Here is a 21,496-nt window from a genome sequence, read left to right as displayed (position 1 = left end):
ATACTCTGACAGGAAAGGGCAGTAGTGATTCCAAGGCCAAGGAGGATTTGAGGGTCTGTAAGGACCAGTTAAAATCCCAAGTTCCGGACTTCCGGTCTACTGCTAGCGCCGATCGGCGGGGTCTGTTTCAAGCTCTGAGACAGCCCGGCTCTGCGAGGGGGGGGAGGGAAGCCGCGAAAGCGCCGCGGCTGCCCAAAAGAGCCCCATATTGAGCTTTATGGGGACGAAGTGCTTTGCAGTGTCCAGATCCCGACTCCCCTACTCGCCAGTAAGCTCGAGGAGAGCCCCGGGAAGAGCGGGGTGGTAGTCGCGGGGGCCATATTAAGCTCCATCGTTACCCTCGCAGCAGCGAAGCTTCGTGCCGGCGGCAGAACGCAGTGGATTCTTTCGTAACAAAGGACATCAATTCGGAAACCGTGAGTAAAAGATTATAAGAAGAGTTAAAAAATTTGAAAGATTTGGCCACGGATGAGGTTAAAAAAGGAAGTCGACCTCTCCTAATTGTGAGACTGTGATACAGTAAACAGATCCCCTGTCGGGAAGAGAAGGAAGCAACTAATTTATTAACAATTGGACTTTGAGCCCTTTGAAGCCGGGTCCAGGGCTCTGGAGGCTTCGGCGATTGACTTTGAGGTTTGGAAATTACAAACTTTTTACAAGTGATTGGACTGAGGACAAAGTAACCAGATCGGGCAAAAATGGATTACAATGTTTCGGAATAATCCCTCCGCCATTTCCTGCAGTGGGGCTGGTGGGTTTCCCACAGGAATAGCACAGGCAAGATGGCTTCAGACCCAGCAGCTGGAAAAGAACAATTTTGGCAAAGAATATTTGCAGAGCTGCGTGACATAAAAAAAGGACTGAATGTTTACACCAATTTATTGCGGGAATGCGCTTCGTCACTGGACTATAAAGAACAATCAACAGAGGTGAACAGAGAAAGCAGCACGGAAAGAAGAATTAATACAGAAGTGGAAAGACTGGAGGTGGAGGATATAAAGAAAGCACCAATACTGAACAATTTAATGATACAAGAAGAATTGACACAACAGGAAGAGGAAGAAGAAGAAGAATGGCAGTATGTTCCACAAGTGAGAGATGTGGAACAGAAAAAGGACTGGACTCAAAATCTCCTCAAAGATGAACCAGAGAGGGCTCCGGTCCTCCTAGTGAGAGAGGGAGGTCAGGGTGCTCCCTGGGAAGGTAGACAGAAAGGTACAGGTGGGAAACGGCAGAAGTGGGAGGAAAGGACTTGGTGGAACCTGTGGGAAAGGGTGGGAGTGGGTTAATAGATTTTAAATGTGGTTAGAGAGGGACGATTGAAATGGCCTGACACTGGTATGCTATATGGACTTTCGCTACAATCTTCTGGAATACCTGGATCAGGGGGGGGGAGGGGGAGCAATGTTATAATGGTTTGTAACAATTTATGATTTAAGAATTAATATTAGAATGATGATTGGTTGTTAATAAAAATTATAGACAGAAGGGAAAAAGTTATAGAATGTAGAAAGGGACTTAGAAGTATAGGATTTGGGGTTAGAAATAAGAATAGAGATTTGAGAAAATAATATGTAAAATTGGCATAAGTACAATGAATACTGTCTAAATAATATTCAATTAGGGACCCAAGGGGGGGAGGTAGAGGGAGTCCAAAAGGTGTTGATTAAGACTTAGAGATATTGTTTTTTGATAATTTTTTGTTTTGTTTTTGTTTTTGTGTTTTTTGCATTTTTTCTTGCTTTCCCCCCCTCTTTTTTATATTTTTGTAATGCGCAAGTGTGTGTATCTGTATGTTTTGTATTTCTGTATGTGTGTGTTGGAAAATCTTCAATAAATTCATTTAAAAATAAAATAAAATCCCAAGTTCCTGAAATGTGCGTGGAGAAGTCTGATCTATGGAAGGTGTGTAAAAGAAAGTAACCTTAAGCCTGAACAGCATGCAGCCAATAACTTGAAACAGTACGGTATATGTTTTAATAAGAAGCAACAGTATCGCACAGTGAATAACTTCACTGTTTGTTACATTTCTGTGGAAGAATAACCAAAACTCCTTGTTTACATCTGTTATAATAAAGTTGTTTGCAACCTGTTTCCCCAAAAGAAAAACCCACTGTCGCTCGTGATTCATTCTCCATTGGGGAAATTCACCTGAGGGAAGGGAAACTGAGGGCTGGCGCAGCGGTGCCAGGGAGAGAGAGAGTGCCATTGCATTGCCGCAGCCCCCATTCCTGATCCTCGCCACCCTGCCCTCTGGTGGGCTTCAGTCCCTTGAAGGAAAGCGCTTGGAGAAAACAGACTGCATAGGATACGGCCATTGCCAAAGTGGGTGGGTCCAGAGCCTACCTAAATATCGAGATATATGCAGGGCTTTTTTCAGCCAAAATTCATCAGGACTCAGTTCCAGCCCCTCTCAGGTGGATTCCGTTGCCAATCTAAGAGAACAAGGGAGGCATTCAGGCTGAGTTCCAGTGCCTCTTTTTCTAGAAAAATAGCACTGGATAGATGACCTATTTGCCTAGCTAATTTGTTCTTAAAGGACACTCCAAAATAAGCAAAGCTCGGGGGGAGGGAACCAAATGATCCAAGGATTTGCATTTTTTAAGCATACGGTAGGGCATGAGGCATCTTGGCAAATGTAAGTCTCTAGGACAAAGAGGACAGGTGTATCTGTACACCCAAAAATTAACAGCTCTCTAAGGAAGGCCAACCACCTGATGACAGAAGCAACAGGCCAAATGGAAACAGGACTTCAGACCACCAGGGCAGCCACAATCAAGGCATAGGAAACCTCAATATAAGGCCTGAGAGCTGAAAATATTAATAGAAGTCATATTCATGTTTTGTTGATTTGATTTTTTATTCACCCTTCTCCCTAAGGTCCCGGGACATGTTACAAGTCAGCATTTAAAATTCAATATTAATCTAACCAGAAGGCTCCAGTTCAAGAAAAAAATCAGGATCCTGTACTCTCAGTGAGAGAGGGAGATCAGGTTCCTGTCAAGGACAACCAAGGAGAGATACAAGATCAGAACAAGATCTGGCTTTGGGGGGATAAGAAGAAGGAAGATTGGAGTGGGAGTGGGGAACAGGAATTGGAACATCAGAAGGAGAGGGGGAGAGAAGGGGGTGGCATGGAATGGGCAAGAGATGGGTTGGGGTGATAATTACAATGAATTTTAAACAAGGGATGGATTAGATGGTTTTAAATTGGATTGTTACAAGGAGCTGGCCGGGGATTCCAGGGAATTGTCAACCAGGAGAGGGAGGGTTTTTTTAAAAAAGAAAATAAGGGTAATAGGTTAAAAATGAGGTTAATAGATCTATTAAATGGGAATATTTTTTTAGGGAAATTTGTAGGCTAAGGGGTTTCTCATAGATGGAATATTTTTTCATTTTTTCCTGTAAGGGAGCGTTTTAGGATTTAAAAATATTAAATTATGTAAAGATATAGAAAGTATTATTAGATGAATATGCTATACGGTGAAAACTGCTGAAGTTGGGTACGAAATGGACTCCGGAAGGATGGGACGGGGAAGTCGAAGTCATGATAATGATATAAGATTGATGTTATTTTTTCCCCTTTTTTCTTGTTCTTTTTGTGGTTTTTTGTATTTTCTCTTTTTTTCTTTTTCTTTTTTCTTTTTGTAAGTTGATTGATTTTTCCAATTTTTATGTTATGATGTTATGATGATAAGTGTTTTAAGTTGAAAATCTCCAATAATTTTTTTAAAAATAAATAAATAATTCAATATTAAAAGCAGTTTGAAACCAAGCATCCCCTCCCCTAGGTCATCAGACTAGTATGCTAGAACACAATTTATTCATTTCTTTTCTACCTACCTCCTTCTTAGATCAGAAGGAACTGAAAATTAAAACTGATTTTAAAATGGCAATGGAGATGATTCGAAGCACTGTTGTTGGGACTGATTCAAAGTATAAGGACAAGGATGGTAAGCATTTTATATACAAATCCTCACTTTTGCTAGAACATGTTTAATTTAAACAGACTTCAATTCCTGTAGTTCAATTTGGGATTCATATTGAGTGAGCAATACATATATTCAATGAAACTCATCACCCAGCAGAGTTTATCACTTTTTCATTGCTCAGCAGGAAGAAAAGCAGATGGTTGCGATTCTCACATCTCCCACTAGAAATGCTGTCCTTCCCCCATCACACTGTAATTCACAATGTTTGTGCTAGTGCAAGATTTTAGCACTAGCACAAAGGAACTTTGCCTCCACTTCTCCCTGCATGCCATCACCAAAACTGCTCTCCAGGGTGGGGGGAACCTTCAGAACAGATTGGAGGGAAAGGGGCTGAAGATTGCATTGCGCAAGGAGAAATCCTTGCAGTGACATAACGTTCTGCTTAGCTCTATGTGGAATGCAACTCAGTATTCATCAGAAAAAGAGTTTGGGTGCCTGTATTTACTTAGATCTCACAAAGCATAATTAAAACTGCAAAGTATTTTTTGTATATTCGGCTTTACTGTGGGACTCGAGGCGAGAATTGTTTTGTGACCCTGTGATTCCTAGCAGAAAAGGAGAACATAGGAGGGGAACATAAAACATACTTCATGAGCCACTTTTAATATGAGATTAGGACAGTGGATTGCATGGGTCTTTGGTCTAATCCAGCTGCAGAATTCTTCTGAGGCTTTCCATTGGTGCTCAGCCACAGAGAATCAAGTCTGTCCTCATATTCATAAGAACCCCATCCTGGAGCTCTGTTTCAGGCTAGAGTGTTTCAAAATGTTTAGAAATGATTTCTTAATATTTGCATATTGTTATTTTGGATACTCCTGCCTTAAAGTGTTTCAAATCTTTTAGACCTTCTAATACTTGCTGCAGCTGAAAACTTAACACGGGAAATACAGTATCTTACCAGCAGAAATGATCAACTGCAAAAGGAAATTGGTAAGATACCCCACAATGCTGAAGAATTGTATCGCAGTGGGAACCTGGCCTGAGTGCACCAGCTGAAAGCCCCTCCTCTAGTTTAAAACTCTTAGAGCCAGAGCAGAGTGCTGCCCTCCTTTGCATCCGGCCCCCCTAGGGAAACATCAGAGGTATTCAGTTCAGCTGTCCTGAACTTTTGAAAAGATTTGCTTCTATGGGAAGGAAAGAAAAGACTTCACCATTCTTTTGCTATAAGAGAGACCATCGAAACAGGTGAGCTCAAAGACCTCTCCTTTATTATATTCACCCATGGGAGAGAGATTCTTAAACAACACATCCGAGGCAACTTCCACCAACTTGGTCAGAGAGACTGCTGGGCAGTGGGGTGATTAGAGCATCAGCAAAATCTCTCTTCTGCTTCACAATCCCATCATCAGAAAGAAGCCCTCAAGCCCACTCACATTGACCCATTGGCATGTGGGATAAAATAGCAACTCTCACTCTACCCACAGGCCTGTTTTGGTGCCACGGCAAGTACCCAGACCGCCAAAGCTAGGTCAGGATAGGGTCCTCCATTTACCTGCACAGGTCTCTAAGGTGGGCTCTCCTTCACTTGAAACACTTCCTTTATAGGTAAAGAGATTATAAAGAGATTTATAAAGCTTTTTATGCAAAAAGCAGAGAAGGGGGATGAGTTCTGCAATATTCTATGATTGGATATCATGTATCAAATCAGAACACAATTGCTCAGAATCCTTAGTCCAGACTCAAGCTCAGGCAAACACAGACCACTGAATACATAACACCCTTCCCCCTTAGGCGTGCACACTCATCCCAGTCAACACAAATATTCATCAAAGTGGTGTGGGCAGTGCCTCACCTGCTGAGATTGGTGAAGCTCATCCCCTTGTGTTGTTGGGGATGCCGATGGAGCTGGAGCTGGTGTCATGGGTGACACTGGTGTCCATTGCCTTCACACTCTTTGGCGTTGCAGTGTTGGGGCCGTGTTTCTCAGACCTACCTTGGGCTGCAGTGTACTCCTCAGGTACATCAGCCTGTGAGTCAGGCTGATTGTTCACCTTGTCCCTCTGCTCTGTCATGGTTGCAGTGGCTGGCGCTGGGGCATCGGACAGGCGTCAGCATATTTGGTCCACATGCTGGCAGTGGACCTGAACATCTGGTGTGGCAACCTTGTAGGAGAATGACCCACTCACTCTACCAGGCATCCCCAAACTTCAGCCCTCCAGATGTTTTGGACTACAATTCCCACTATCCCTGACCACTGGTCCTGTTAGCTAGGAATCATGGGAGTTGTAGGCCAAAACATCTGGAGGGTCGCAGTTTGGGGATGCCTGCACTCTAGTAACAGCAGTGGAGATCAAGGCAGGGCAATCCCCAAAGTTCTGGGTGTGGACAGGGTCACCAGGGGCAAAGGACCTGGGGGCTGCTGGAGCCCCCAGCCAGGAGGCAAATCAGATGCAAGATTGGGGTGCAGCCAGTCCAGGAGTGATGCCAGCTTCTGGTTCATAAGGAGCTCTGCTGGGCTTCAACCTGTGGCAATGCAGGGTTTGATTTGATGCTGCTGCAGGAAATCCACTAGGCACTTGTTCCAGTCCCGATGGGCAATCCGGGTGAGGGATTCATTGGTGGTCCTCACCATTCTCTTGGCCTGTTCATTCGCTGATGGTTGAAACGGTGCTTCTGTGACATGCCGGATTAGGTTCTCGGCCATGAACTTCTAGAACTCGGCTGACATGAACTGTACTCCATGACCAGACACAATGGTGTCTGGCAGGCCGTGTATGGTGAAGAAAGACCCACAGCAGGGCCCAGATGACGGTCCTGGAGGTCATTGCTGAGACTGGCACCACCTTGAGCCACTTTGACAAGGAGTCCACAATGATCAAGAATGTCTGACCTTAGCATGGACCAGTTTATAAAGCTTTAGATATGAAAGAGACGGGGGAATGCAAATTGCACCACTTGTACATAAAAGCAAGTGAAGGATGGTCAGCACGAAAACAGACATTTTGTGGAAGTTATATAATGCCATTTCCCCTCTTTCTCTTTGACCTTGGGAAATATGATTACCTTTAAAGATATTATGCCAAAATCAGGCCCAAACCCTGGTTAAAATGGATCTAGAAAATCAATTTCCTCCAAGAGCACCTGGATCTGATCCACGACCACCCACTCAAGAACCTTGCCCAGGAAGGTGAGATTAGCAACTGATGGACAGTTACTTAGATTTTTCTGAGCCTAGGGAACAACAACAACAACAACAACAATTTATTTATACTCTGCCCATCGGGCTGGGAGTGGTTTTACCACTGCCTCCTTCAAGCATTCAGGTACCAATCCCTCTTATAAAGAGGTATTAATGACCTTTCTAGTCCAGCCAGCTGTCCCCTCCTTGCTAGTTTGTATCGGCCACAAGGGGCAGGAGCACAAGTGATTGTCCTGACCGATCCAAGCAACCTGAACCTTACTGACTGAAACACACCCAATGCAATGGAAACTGACTCTGCTCTGGACACCCTTTGAGATCTATCTGCAGTAATAGCAGGGTGAAAGATGCGAGCAATTTTATCCTCAAAATGCTTTGCTAACAAATCACAGAAGGTTGCTTTCAGTTCTATGGGCAGCATATTATAAAGTATCATTGTCATCATCATCATCATCATCATCATCATCATCATTATTCATTTGTTCCACAGCTTGACCAAAGCTCAGCAGGAGCACCACCCACTTTCAGATCAGCTCAAAAATCCCCCAGAGACATTTGGAGGCCCACTGGATCCATCCTGCCAGCTCAGGCAGGGAGACTGCTGGGCAGCAAAGTGGGTGGTAAACCAGCAGAATCCCTCATCTGCCCCAGTTGCCCAGTGTCAGGAACACACACTCTAGATTCCCCTCTCTCCCCCTTGGCAACTGGACAAGAGAGCCTGAAGAGAGAAAGAGAATTTTGATAAACCACAGCTACTCCCCCTCCCCAACCTTCAAGTCTGCCCTGATGCTACCCTGAGTATGAACTTAACAAAAATATTTGAAATCTGCACTGGCATACAAGGTGGTTTCCCCTTAAATTCCCTATCTTGTTTTCTTTTTCTCTTCTTCCTCTATACCTGGCTGACTCAAAGACATAATTTCTAGAAACGTGAAAGATGGCTGGGTTTACTTTAATAATGCATACTATTGGTTGTCTGATGAGGAACATTCATGGATGAATTCCCAACAAGCATGTCAGAGGGAAGATGCCACGCTCCTTTCTATAGAAACAAAGGAAGAACAGGTGAGCATCAAAGCTAAGTTATTTTGTTATTTTGGTTTTTGTAGGTGTTGATAAAAAATGAATATAAATTATTTGGGGGGGGGGGAGAGAAAAGCCACGTGCAACTAATCTGGCTTCATATCTGACCACTTTACTGTTCTGATCAGTCCTGGTTTTGTAAATCCACCTGCTGTCTACAAGTTTCATGCCTGGTTCTGCTGGTACCAATTCCCATGTGTCATTTTGCTTTGTTGTTGTTGTTGTTTAGTCGTTTAGTCGTGTCCGACTCTTCGTGACCCCATGGACCATAGCACGCCAGGCACTCCTGTCTTCCACTGCCTCCCGCAGTTTGAACATGAGCTACAAACTCATGTTCATAGCTTCGAGAACATTGTCCAACCATCTCGTCCTCTGTCGTCCCCTTCTCCTAGTGCCCTCAATCTTTCCCAACATCAGGGTCTTTTCCAAGGATTCTTCTCTTCTCATGAGGTGGCCCAAGTATTGGGGGCTCAGCTTCATGATCTGTCCTTCCAGTGAGCACTCAGGGGTGATTTCCTTCAGAATGGATAGCTTTGATCGTCTTGCAGTCCATGGGACTCTCAAGAGTCTCCTCCAGCACCATAATTCAAAAGCATCAATTCTTCGGCGATCAGCCTTCTTTATGGTCCAGCTCTCACTTCCATACATCACTACTGGGAAAACCATAGCTTTAACTATACGGACCTTTGTAGGCAAGGTGATGTCTCTGCTTTTTAAGATGCTGTCTAGGTTTGTCAATGCTTTTCTCCCAAGAAGCAGGCGTCTTTAATTTCGTGACTGCTGTCACCATCTGCAGTGATCAAGGAGCCCAAGAAAGTAAAATCTCTCAATGCCTCCATTTCTTCCCCTTCTATTTGCCAGGAGGTGATGGGACCAGTGGCCATGATCTTGGTTTTTTTGATGTTGAGCTTCAGACCATATTTTGCGCTCTCCTCTTTCACCCTCATTAAAAGGTTCTTTAATTCCTCCTCACTTTCTGCCATCAAGGTTGTGTCATCTGCATATCTGAGGTTGTTGATATTTCTTCCGGCAATCTTAATTCCGGCTTGGGATTCATCTAGTCCAGCCTTTCGCATGATGAATTCTGCATATAAGTTAAATAAGCAGGGAGACAATATACAACCTTGTCGTACTCCTGTCCCAATTTTGAACCAATCAGTTGTTCCATATCCAGTTCTAACTGTAGCTTCTTGTCCCACATAGAGATTTCTCAGGAGACAGATGAGGTGATCAGGCACTCCCATTTCTTTAAGAACTTGCCATAGTTTGCTGTGGTCGACACAGTCAAAGGCTTTTGTATAATCAATGAAGCAGAAGTAGACGTTTTTCTGGAACTCTCTAGCTTTCTCCATAATCCAGCGCATGTTTGCTATTTGGTCTCTGGTTCCTCTACCCTTTCGAAATTCAGCTTGCACTTCTGGGAGTTCTCGGTCCACATACTGCCTAAGCCTGCCTTGTAGAATTTTAAGCATAACCTTGCTAGCGTGTGAAATGAGCGCAATTGTGCGGTAGTTGGAGCATTCCTTGGCACTGCCCTTCTTTGGAATTGGGATGTAGACTGATCTTCTCCAATACTCTGGCCACTGCTGAGTTTTCCAAACTTGCTGGCATATTGGGTGTAGCACCTTAACAGCATAATCTTTTAAAATTTTAAATAGTTCAGCTGGAATATCATCACTTCCTCTGGCCTTGTTATTAGCAATGCTTTCTAAGGCCCATTTGACTTCACTCTCCAAAATGTCTGGCTCAAGGTCAGCAACCACACTACCTGAGGTGTACGAGACCTCCATATCTTTCTGGTATAATTCCTCTGTGTATTCTTGCCACCTCTTCTTGATGTCTTCTGCTTCTGTTAGGTCCTTACCACGTTTGTCCTTTATTATGGTAATCTTTGTATGAAATGTTCCTTTCATATCTCCAATTTTCTTGAACACATCTCTGGTTTTCCCCATTCTATTGTTTTCCTCTATTTCTTTGCATTTCTCATTTAAGAAGACCCTCTTGTCTCTCCTTGCTATTTTTTGGAAATCTGCATTCAGTTTCCTGTATCTTTCCCTATCTCCCTTGCATTTTGCTTGCCTCCTCTCCTCCGCTATTTGTAAGGCCTCGTTGGACAGCCATTTTGCTTTCTTGCATTTCCTTTTCCTTGGGATGGTTTTCGTTGCTGCCTCCTGTATAATGTTACGAGCCTCCATCTATAGTTCTTCAGGCATTCTGTCCACCAAATCTAAATCCTTAAACCTGTTCCTCACTTCCACTGTGTATTCATAAGGGATTTGATTTAGATTGTATCTTACTGGCCCAGTGGTTTTTCCTACTTTCTTTAGTTTAAGCTGGAATTTTGCTATAAGAAGCTGATGATCTGAGTTACAGTCAGCTCCAGGTCTTGTTTTTGCTGACTGTATAGAGCTTCTCCATCTTTGGCTGCGGAGAATATAATCAATCTGATTTCGATGCTGCCCATTTGGTGATATCCAGGTGTAGAGTCGTCTCTTGTGTTGTTGGAAAAGAGTGTTTGTGATGACCAGCTTGTTCTCTTGACAGAACTCTATTAGCCTTTGCCCTGCTTCATTTTGAACTCCAAGGCCAAACTTGCCAGTTGTTCCTTTTATCTCTTGATTCCCTACTTTAGCATTCCAATCCCCTGTAATGAGAAGAACATCCTTCTTTGGTGTCATTTCTAGAAGGTGTTGTAAGTCTTCATAGAACTGGTCAATTTCACTTTCTTCAGCATCGGTAGTTTGTGCATAAACTTGGATTACTGTGATGTTAAAAGGTCTGCCTTGGATTCGTATCGAGATCATTCTGTCATTTTTGAGATTGCATCCCATTACAGCTTTTGCCACTCTTTTGTTGACTATGAGGGCCACTCCATTTCTTCTACGGGATTCTTGCCCACAGTAGTAGATATGATAGTCACCCAAGCTGAATTCACCCATTCCCTTCCATTTTAGTTCACTGATGCCCAGGATGCCAATATTTATTCTTGCCATCTCATTTTTCACCACATCCAGCTTACCAGGGTTCATGTTTCTTACATTCCAGGTTCCTATGCAATATTTTTCTTTACAGCATCGGACTTTCATTTCATTTCCAGGCATATCTGCAACTGAGCGACCTTTCGGCTTTGGCCCAGCCGCTTCATCAGCTCTGAATCTACTTATACGTGTCCTCTGCTCTTCCTCAGTAGCATGTTGGACGCCTTCCGACCTGAGGGGCTCATCTTCCAGCGTCATAACTTTTATATGCCTGTTGTCTTTGTCCATAGAGTTTTCTTGGCAGGGATACTGGAGTGGCTTGCCAATTCCTTCTCCAGGTGGATCATGTTTGGTCAAAACATAACTTCTCTAAATTATTTAAGCCCCTTCACCACGACAAGGCAGTGATCCATGAAGGGGGTCATTTTGCTTTAAGGAATTCAATTCAGCTTTCATGGTGTTACGCCAAGGTTCAGCACCTTTTGCAGACAAATTTTGAACCTCCTCATAGCTGGTTGATTCAAAAACTGAATTTGTGTTGCTAGTGGCAGCCATATCTGAAACAGCAGCTTTGGGCAAACTCTTTGGAAAATCATTTAGGCGGTTGTCCCTTGGCAGTTCTCTCAGATCTATGCAAAACTCTGGGATCCTCTAGGTCTGGTTCCTCTTCCTTGGGAGAATGGTGACCTGTATCTGGCAAAGATTCTACCTCTAGATCAGTGTCAGACCCATATGTTTTCTTAAAAGAGGTCGATTCTGATCATTTGTATCAGTGTCAGAAACTGTGCTTACGTCAGCATCAGCATCAGTTACTGTAGGTTTTGCCTCTTTCTTAATTGGTTTCACACTTTCATCATCTGAAATGGGATGACATTGAAATATGCCAACTTTGTCCCATTTTGGGTTACACTCCATGCTTCTTGTCAGCCTGTCTACCTTTGTGTTTGTCATAAGCACACGATAAGAACCATATCATAGAATCATAGAGTTGGAAGAGACCACAAGGGCCATCCAGTCCAACCCCCTGCCAAGCAGGAAACACCATCAAAGCATTCTTGACATATGCCTGTCAAGCCTCTGCTTAAAGACCTCCAAAGGAGGAGACCCCACCACACTCCTTGGTAGCAAATTCCACTGCCGAACAGCTCTTACTGTCAGGAAGTTCTTCCTAATGTTTAGGTGGAATCTTCTTTCTTGTAGTTTGAATCCATTGCTCCGTGTCCGCTTCTCTGGAGCAGCAGAAAACAACCTTTCACCCTCCTCTATATGACACCGTTTGTAAAACATTTGAAAAATGTTTGTAAAACCGTTTGTAAAACCGTTGTCATAACCTAGAAAAATACCATGTTGACCAGATTTGCTCAATTTGCCATTCTGCAGTGCCACTCAATTTGCCATTCTGCAATGTTTGGTTCCATACCTCAGAACCAAACATTTTCAAATGTTTTACAAACGGTTTCTTTTTGAAAAGCATTTCGTATGGGGTACAACCAATAGCTGGCTGATATCTGCGGTTGTACACATACGAAAAACATGATAGAGCTTCAGCCCAAAAGGGGTTGGGTAGGCCAGAATCATGCAACAGTGTTTTAATTCCTTGTTGCAATGTTTGATTCACTCTTTCGCACAAACCATTCTGCCATGGAGATCTGGGCATGGCAGTCATGTGCTCTATGTCCTGTTAAGTGAGAAAAGTCTCAAATTGCTCTGAACAAAACACTCCACCCCTGTCAGAAAATAAACTGCGTACTCGCTCATCGTGTACATTCCTGAGCCATGCACAAAATTGTTTAAACTTTGTAAAAGCTTTAGAGTTCTTCTGCAGAACATAGACCCAAACATACCTAGAATAGGAATCTATTAAAACCATGAAGAAATGTGAGTTGCCTCTAGAGAGAGCTAGAGGACCAACCAAATCAGCATGTACAATTTCAAAAGGTTTGTTAACTTCTCTCCCAGATTTAGATCTTTGGGAGCTTGCTTAATTTTGTTCTGTGCACAGGAAACACATTTCATATGGTAAGGACATTTCTGTACTTTCATGCCCTCAAACATGCTTGGCATCTTGGCCACTGCCTGGAAACGTGAATGACCAAAAAGACGGTGAAAATCATGAATACATTTGTCATGCAACTTCTTATTATTCTCTTCAGAAATGTTACAGCTTGTCTTCTTTTCAGTTGCTTCAGCAGCTGTACCTGTAACAAAAGGCAATACAGTGGAACCTCTACTTATGAATTTAATCCGTTCTGAATGCACATTCGTAAGTAGAAACATTCGTAAGCAGAAACGATATTTCCCATAGGAATGCATTGGGAATGGATTAATTCGTTCCAGAGCCTAGGAAAAAGACCCTTTAAAATAGACTTTAAAGGCATGCACAGCAACATTACCTTTCAGTGCAGGGAGCGCGGGCGGGTGGCGGCAAAGCAGCAAGGTGGCAGGTTAGTGGTGACGGCGGGGGCCTGATCCGGCTGTAGGCCAAGTTGGGGATGCGGCTATCTGGTGGGAGGCCGGCTAGTGGCGGCGGGGCCCGATCTGGCCGTAGGCCGAGCGCTCGAGGAGGCGGGGCCTGATCCAGCCATGGGCCGAGCACCTGAGGCGGTGGGAGGCCGCTAGCAGCGGACGCAGGGCCCGATCCGGACATGGGTCGAGCGCCCGAGGCGGCAGGAGGCCACTAGTGGAGGCGACGGAGTCCGATACAGCAGTGGGCGAAGCGCCCGAGGCGGCGGGAGGCCGCTAGCGGCGGCGATGGGGCCTGATCTGGCCTTGGGCCGAGCAAACAAGGCAACAGGAGGCCACTGGTGGAGGCGACGGAGCCCGATCTGGCCTTGGGCCGAGCACATGAGGCGGCGGCAGGCCGCTAGCAGAGGCGACGGGGCCCAATCCGGCCATGGGCAGAGCACCCGAGGTGGCGGGAGGCCGCTAGCGGCGGCGATGGGGCCCGATCCGGTCTTGGGCTGAGAAAACAAGGCAGCAGGAGGCTGCTAGCGGAGGCGACGGAGCCCGATCCGGCCTTGGGCCGAGCACACGAGGTGGCAGGAGGCCGCTAGCGGAGGCGGCGGGGCCTGATCCAGCTGTGCGCGAAGCGCCCGAGGCGGCAGGAAGCCGCTAGCAGTGGCCATGGGGCCCAATCCGTCTTGGGCCGAGCGCCTGAGGCAGCGAGAGGCCGCTAGCGGCGGCGGTGGGGCCCGATCCGGCCTTGGGCCGAGCAAACAAGGCAGCAGGAGGCCGCTAGCGGAGGTGACGGGGCCTGATCCAGCCGTGGGCGGAGCGCCCGAGGTGGCGGGAGGCCTCTAGTGGCGGCGGCGGGGCCCGATCCGGCCTTGGGCTGAGCGCACGAGGCGGCAGGAGGCCGCTAGCGGCGGCGGCGGGGCCCAATCCAGCCGTGGGCAGAGCGCCCGAAGTGGCGGGAGGCCGCTAGCGGCGGCGACGGGGCCCAATCCAGCTGTGGGCAGAGCGCCCAAGACGGCAGGAGGCCGCTAGTGGCGGCAGCAGGGGCCCAATCCGGCCTTCGGATGTCGGAAAAAATCGTAAGCGGGCCTCAATTTGTATCCTTCATAAGTAGAATTTTTCGTAAGTAGGGTTATTCGTAAGTCGAGGTTCCACTGTAGTTATAAACCATTAACACACTTGGCATACAGTATGACTGTTATCTTGAAGAATTTCACATCGAGACTTGGCAAACACCACTTTCAACCCTTGAGAATCAAGCTGAGAAACACCCAAAAGGTTGTCGAGGGTGTGGAGCATACATAACATTCTTAATTGTTCATTTAGGCTCTTTAGAGAACAGTCTCAAAGACTCTTTGAGAACAGTCCCGTCCGCCTGGTGGATCACTCCCACCTGCTTCTTAAGATGAACAAAGAGATCCTTATCTCAAGCTACGTGCCTGTTGCAGCCTGAGTCATCAACAAAAGTAGATTGAGTGTGCAGTCTCGAACAATGTGAGATGAAAGCCTTTAGTGCAGCTGGCCCTTGGGTTTTTGTTCTCCTCCCCCAGTGCCTTTGGAGTTGCCCTTCTTCTTTGAAGACTTTCTACATTGATTTTTAATGTTTGACCTATCCGCAGGAAAAACAATGCCACGTTCTCAAAGCTTTAGCAGCACTTTCACTTTCCCCTGCTGAAGGCCTGGAAACATTTTCAACAGCTTTATGCTGGCTTTCCTTAACAGTTTGTCTACAGTCCTACTCATTCAAGAGCACGCTAGACACATAATCCTCTGTTAACTGGACATTTGGCAATGTTGATAATTGGGCAGCAATAGCATTAAAAGAATCGTCTGTAAAAGCACTTTCATTTTGACCTGCCACTTTGGATAGGTCTCTGGCGTGAGAAGAGGAAAAGAAAAAGCCATTTGGCCATGTGCACAAGCCATGTCTCCGTTTTATTAATTGCCAGACACTTCCCTCCGTGCAACACAAATAACAACAACAACAACAACAATTTACTATTTATACCCTGCCCATCTGGCTGGGTCTCCCCAGCCACTCTGGGCGGCTTCCAACAGAACATAAAAATACAATAATCTATCAAACACTAAAAGCTTCCCTAAACAGGGCTGTCTTCAGATGCCTTCTGAAAGTCTGGTAGTTGTTTTTCTCTTTGACATCTGACGGGGGGGGGCGTTCCACAGGGCGGGTGCCACTACCGAGACGTCCCTCTGCCTGGTTCCCTGTATGCCCTGGCTCTCTCTAACTTCTCTCTCCCACTCAGCGCAATTAACAGGAAAGCTTATATTCTCTTTGCTGGCAGCAACATACCTCATTGAATCAAACAGTAGCAGCTCCAGAAAACAGCAACAGCTCACAGCTTTGCTCCGGTGTGCAGGAGCAGCTACTGGACACGACAGCCAATAATCCAACTGGTGTGGCTGCGTCTGGGCTCCAATTCCGATGCAGCAGCAACTCAGCAAACAGTTTCACTCTGCACCTGAAACCGATGCAGAATTCCCGCCTCCGTCTAGATTTAAACACTGATGAGGGCCCGCCTCCCGGCCGGCCCTATTGGGCGGCTGGGGTATGACGGAGGCGGGAACTTTAATCTCGCGAGAGGCCTGAGCTACAGCCCTCTCGCGAGGGTCGGGCCGGGCCACGCCCACAACACCACCTCCGTGAAATGCGGAAGTGGTTTTCCTGCAAACAAATCCTGGGCCCGGAACGGATGTGGGTATATGCCAGGTTCTGCCCCACATCTCTCAAGCCCCTGGGCATCCAGCCAAACCAAATGGAGCACCTTCAGCATCACCCAAGAGGCTGGACTCACAACTGTGGTTGTGAGCACCATTTCAGCAGCAGCAAAATAATGCGGAAAGCTTGTTGGAGGTTAGAAGCATACCTCAGTTTATTTACAAAAGCTAAACTACATACTATACAATACTAGCTTGCATGAGTGTTACAGCTCTCATGCAGCTCTCAAGCCCACACAGTCAGAGATGGAAGAAGAGGAGAGCAGTTTCCTCCCCCTCCTTTCTCTAAACATCTGATCACCAGATTCTTGCAATGCGAGGGGTGGAAATACCAACAGAGAGAAGTGCCTTGCTCCTCATTCCTACTGAAGATTTTCTGTTTTTCTCTTTCTCCCCTAGATATTTGTGGCAGATCTAGTATACGCCAAAAAAAAACCTTTTTGGCTTGGACTCTTTAAAGACAAGCAAGGGAAATGGAAATGGCTATCAGGTACAATGGTTGGAGCGGATGAGTAAGTTTTTGAAGAAGTTTTTGAAGAAACATAATCGATCCTTTCCCTCTCCAAATATATTTTGCCATGCATTGTCTCTGCTACCAAAGATCTACATATGTGCTCCTCCATCTCTTTGTCCAGGTGAGTGACTGCTGCTTCTCACTAGGTTGGAGAGGTAGGAAGGCTACTCTTCCTGCTTCTCAAACCTAGTGAATGTGGTGATTAGGAAGAAGCTGAAGGCATGCTTTTGAATGGTTTGTGCAGCTTAGCCCAGCTTCAAAAGGAGTTGTAGGAACCTGAAGCTGAGCAACACTGTCTTTAGGAAAAGATTTCTACAGTTATCTGCTAAACAATCTGAATAACCAGCAATCTCAAACCTAAAATTATAGGAGCAAGTGAAGTGTGTGTGAGAGAGAGGGTAGATGAATCTCACTCTCTTGGATAGAAATTTGAATACATGGAAATTTGACACATAGAAATTTAGAGTTGGATGAGACCCCGAAAAGTCATCTAATCCAACCTTCTACAAAGCAGCAATCACAACGGAAGAATCCTGTCAGCTGGATGCTGTCAGCTGTCAGTTTAAGACAGTTCACGGTTCCCTTTAGGTATCTAACAACTTTTTCCAACCCGTGTTGATGCATTGATAAAGTCAGAGAATATCTCACTCATCCACAGCTTGGTAGTAGAACAGCGAGCTGGTCTGGCATTGATTACCAAGACTGGATTAACAGAGGGTCACTTTCTATTTGTGCAAGGTCTCCTAGATCAAATCCAATGATATTCATCTCCATTGTTGCACCCAATAACAACCACTAATCCTTTTTTGAAAAGGTATTGAGTAAACTTTACAAACGGGCAGTGGGGTTGAAAAATACTAGCTGGGAACTTAAACCCTGGATGCCAGTGGTTCCCAGTGAGCTAAGTACTGAAGACCCCTTGTTTTTCAAAAGCCAAGCCATGCCCCCCTACCTTTGAACATTTGGATATCTCTGTGGCAGTTTTTGTTATGTGAATGGTGCCATGGATCTCCTGGGTGGGTGGTTCATGGACCACTAATTAGGAATCCCTGCTAAATGTGATCTTAGACTTGATCAAAGGGCAGGTCCAACCCAAACATCTCATGGGAGTATAAAACACCTACTACAACATTATAACTCATATCAATTTAAAAGATTCATGGAGAGTTAAAAATGGGGGTGTTATAGAATACATTTATCACAGAATTTTAGTGCTGTGTAGTGGGACTTGATTCAGTTTACAATGGACGCTGGAGAATGCAAGGCCCTACCAGAATTGACAATAAGTGTGGGGCTAGGGTGATATCTTTACCAACTATTGATAACTGATTACAGTATACTTAGAACTATCATGTAAGATTTAGATAAGATATGTGAGAGATATCATATCATTTCACTCAACTCTATAATGGCTTTGTGGCTATAGATTGTATTTGTATTTTAGTTGTACACGTAGCTATTTTTGTTTCTGTAGAGTGTCATTGCTATCCTCATGCATGGGGTGGGTGATGGATGTGAGATGAGGTGGATAAAGGTGGATGCAAATCTAAGGAGGTTTTAATTTGCTCAGAACAATCACTGCTGTGCTAACTCTGCTATGAGAGAGTAAGGATCTCTCTTTCAACACTCTCTCTCCAACACCCACAATGATACAGAGCAGATCTGAGGAGGATGTGGGTGCATATGGAAAGGAGAGAGGGGCAGTTCTGTTGCAGAAATGGAAATCCTGGCAATAGTAGACGTACTGCATTGGATACTGCCCAAAATAAATTGACTGAATGTTCTTGTGTGCACCACTGAGCCTTCCAAAGTGACACCCTCACTTTTGTTTTGTTTCCTATGAGAAATCACTTAATGTGAAAAGAAAATAGACAGTCTTGACCCACAGTTGTTGTTGTTTTCCCTACATGGTTAGAATTCTAAAATATGGGGAGAAAAAGACATCACAATTGTGAGTGGATGTTAAGAGAGAAAGAGCTGAACATCTTTTTAATGGTAGATGGCATGGGGAGTAGGTGAAGAAGTAAACATCCAATTTTGATTGTTCGATGCTATTCCTTCTTTTCTTTTCAGGTACTGGAGACGGAAAGAGCCAAATTCAGGCAAGAAGCACGACTGTGGTGCAATGTACTTTAGCTGCCCACAAACGAAGTGCTGGGTAGCCTACATCTGTGAGCATCGCAAAGGGTGTATTTGCAAGAAGGTGCCGAAAGATGTTTGGCTCAACTAAGACACTTTAAAATGAACAAAATTGGATCTCATGATCACTACACAAAAACAAAACCAAGAGATCACCCCACCCCACTGTTTTAATGCACAATCCACACTCTTCCATTTAGATTATGGGACTCTCTGGCATCAGCCCTCAAAAACACCTTGAAAAGACCTTATTCTGCAAGCTCAAACATAGATGACTACAAAAATAAAGAATGGAAGGGTCCAGTCATAGCCTGTTTACTGTTTAATGTATTTATTTGCAATGCATACCAATATTTGTTTCCTTACTCTGTGTATTTGATGCCCCATTGCCCCTTCTGATCTCCATGGTCGCTACTTTACAAGGCACAGAAGGACAACCATGCATGCCAGGCAAGGATAATGGGGGCCACCCAGCGCCTGGTGTCCCTTTCTAGCAGACTCATCACAAATACAACTTTGGCTTCATCACTGGGAAATTCTGGCGGCCTTGCTCTCATAAAGAGCTAACATTGGGTAACAAACACATTGAACAGCTCTTGGTTTCTTCAGAACTTGGCAGGGGACAAGACTGGTGCCCACACCAGTGCGGGCACAGCACTGGCAGCAAGTGCTGCTGCTTTCATGGCATTCATGGTGGCAGGGGTGCCAACCTGAATAAAATATTGGGGATGGAGCAGGTAAGCTCTCCCCTGCATGATCGATCACAAGACAGTGCATACACATCATTTGAATGGCAATGGCCATCAACTTGGGGGAGGCGGCCCCCTAAAATATTTTACTGGGGCCTCTGCCCCTAGGAGTTGGCTCCTATGCACAGTGGCCCTCAACTGAGTTAAGTAACCAATTAGACTCTGCTGTTCTGAATCACACCTTTACAAGGTGTGAATAGCTTGTTCTGTGTTGAGGACTAGCACCCCAGGAGTCTCCCTCTCCTGCCACATCTTGCATGATTGATGGCTGGAAGTGGTTGTGGTTGCTTCAATCTGTCCAGCATACCTAACCAAGGAGAAGTGATATTTTAATCATTTATTTACAAAAGGATATCATTTTTGTGGTATGTATGATACTTGTGTCTTGTGCCATGGATCCTTGTTCCTAACTCTGAAAGAGCAAGTTGTGGATGTGTTTCATGAGGGAGGAACTGAAGCTGGCTTATAGAACTTCTGGGTGGATTCCGTCCTGTCATGTGGCTTTACCACATGCTTGAGAGTTCATAGGATTGTAGAGTTGGAAGGGACTCAGAGGGTCATCTAGTCCAACCGTCTGCAATGCAGGAATCTCAAACTGGAGCCTCCATGAAAGATTGTCATCTAACCTCTGCTTTCAAAGCTCCATTAAAGGAGTCCACAACCTCCTGGGGGGGGGGGTACTCTTCCACTGTGTTTTTTTTTGAAAAAATATTTTTTATTAAATGTCACAGTGGCCGAAGTAGGCTACTTCAGAGTAACGACTCCACACAGCTCTGCATTTTATCCTTTTATTGGTGCTGTGTATTTACAGTGCTGAAAACAGTGCTATTTACAGGTAGTAGGTAGTACATGTTGTCAGTCTTGCGCAGAACCTCCGAATGGCGGTTCGCGCGTTTTCCTCCAACAAAGTAATCTTGGTATACTGAATCTCCTCCCCCGGCGCTTCTTACGCAATTCCGGGGTCGGTGGGACCGGCCTCTTTCCCACCGTCTCCCTGCTCCCCTGTTCCGTTCCCCGGCGGTGCCTGTGCTCCGCTAAGGTACTCATGCTCCTGCTTCCACTTCCTGACTCACCACTCGAAGTCTCCCCCTCCCCGCTGGGGGAGGAGCTGGTGTTCAAGATGGGAGGGGCTGTCGGTAGCTCTCCTCCCTCACATTAAAGATTTCTTGAATTACAAATGTGTGTGCAGTGTCTCTCATATTTTTACATGTATCTTTTTGCAAATCAGTTTCATTTGTTAAGACACTAAGAAGAAAGAGGGAAAATGAGGTAGATAGGGGGTGGGAGGGTGGATGGGGGTGAGGGTAGGTGACGATGTTTCTGTTTTGCTTAATATATGTAGGGCTTGATGTCAGCTTTGTTTGTGTTGGTACTCCTTTATTTGCTTTTGTTCTTTTGATGGTGAGAGAGATTGGGGTTGGCCAACGGTGTGGTTGTTCATTTGTAATTGGCTATGATGGTCTTTGTATTCATGTGTGAGTGGGGTGGGTGGGTATTTTGGGTCAGGTTAGCCGTACTGATTTGTATGCTGGCGGTAAATTTTTGTCATTATCTTGTTGGGCTGTGTGTGTGATAAAGGGGAACCATACTGGGGTGAAGGTATCCTAATTTGTCCCCGTGCCAGTTTCAACTTGTTGGTTAGTTTTTGTAGTAAGGCTGTTTCCCATACTACTTGGTACCATTGGTCCATGCTTACTCCTGAGAGGTCTCTC

General features: G+C 45.2%; 1 protein-coding gene across 1 annotated transcript; it reads left to right on the top strand.

Moving 5' to 3' along the window:
• Positions 1 to 3,766: 3,766 nt before the first annotated feature.
• LOC118078767 (CD209 antigen-like protein E) lies at positions 3,767 to 19,620 on the top strand. Its single transcript, XM_035102764.2, has 5 exons — positions 3,767 to 3,953; positions 4,836 to 4,922; positions 8,045 to 8,196; positions 16,782 to 16,894; positions 18,970 to 19,620. Exons 1-5 carry the CDS (start codon positions 3,806 to 3,808, stop codon positions 19,124 to 19,126), a joined length of 657 nt encoding a protein of 218 aa, XP_034958655.2. The 5' UTR covers positions 3,767 to 3,805; the 3' UTR covers positions 19,127 to 19,620.
• Positions 19,621 to 21,496: the final 1,876 nt, after the last annotated feature.

Source organism: Zootoca vivipara, chromosome 9 (assembly GCF_963506605.1).
Source record: "Zootoca vivipara chromosome 9, rZooViv1.1, whole genome shotgun sequence".
Classification (NCBI taxonomy): Eukaryota; Metazoa; Chordata; class Lepidosauria; order Squamata; family Lacertidae; genus Zootoca; species Zootoca vivipara.
Note: the sequence above shows the minus strand (reverse complement) of the source record. Positions and strands in the feature narration are given on the sequence as shown.

Excerpts from the sequence above, each read along its gene's own strand:
- LOC118078767 (XM_035102764.2), top strand. The coding sequence starts at position 3,806 with ATGCTAGAACACAATTTATTCATTTCTTTTCTACCTACCTCCTTCTTA. Across the intron at positions 4,923-8,044 it reads TCAACTGCAAAAGGAAATTG|ACATAATTTCTAGAAACGTG; the intron begins GTAAGATACCCC and ends GCTGACTCAAAG. Across the intron at positions 16,895-18,969 it reads ACAATGGTTGGAGCGGATGA|GTACTGGAGACGGAAAGAGC; the intron begins GTAAGTTTTTGA and ends TTTTCTTTTCAG.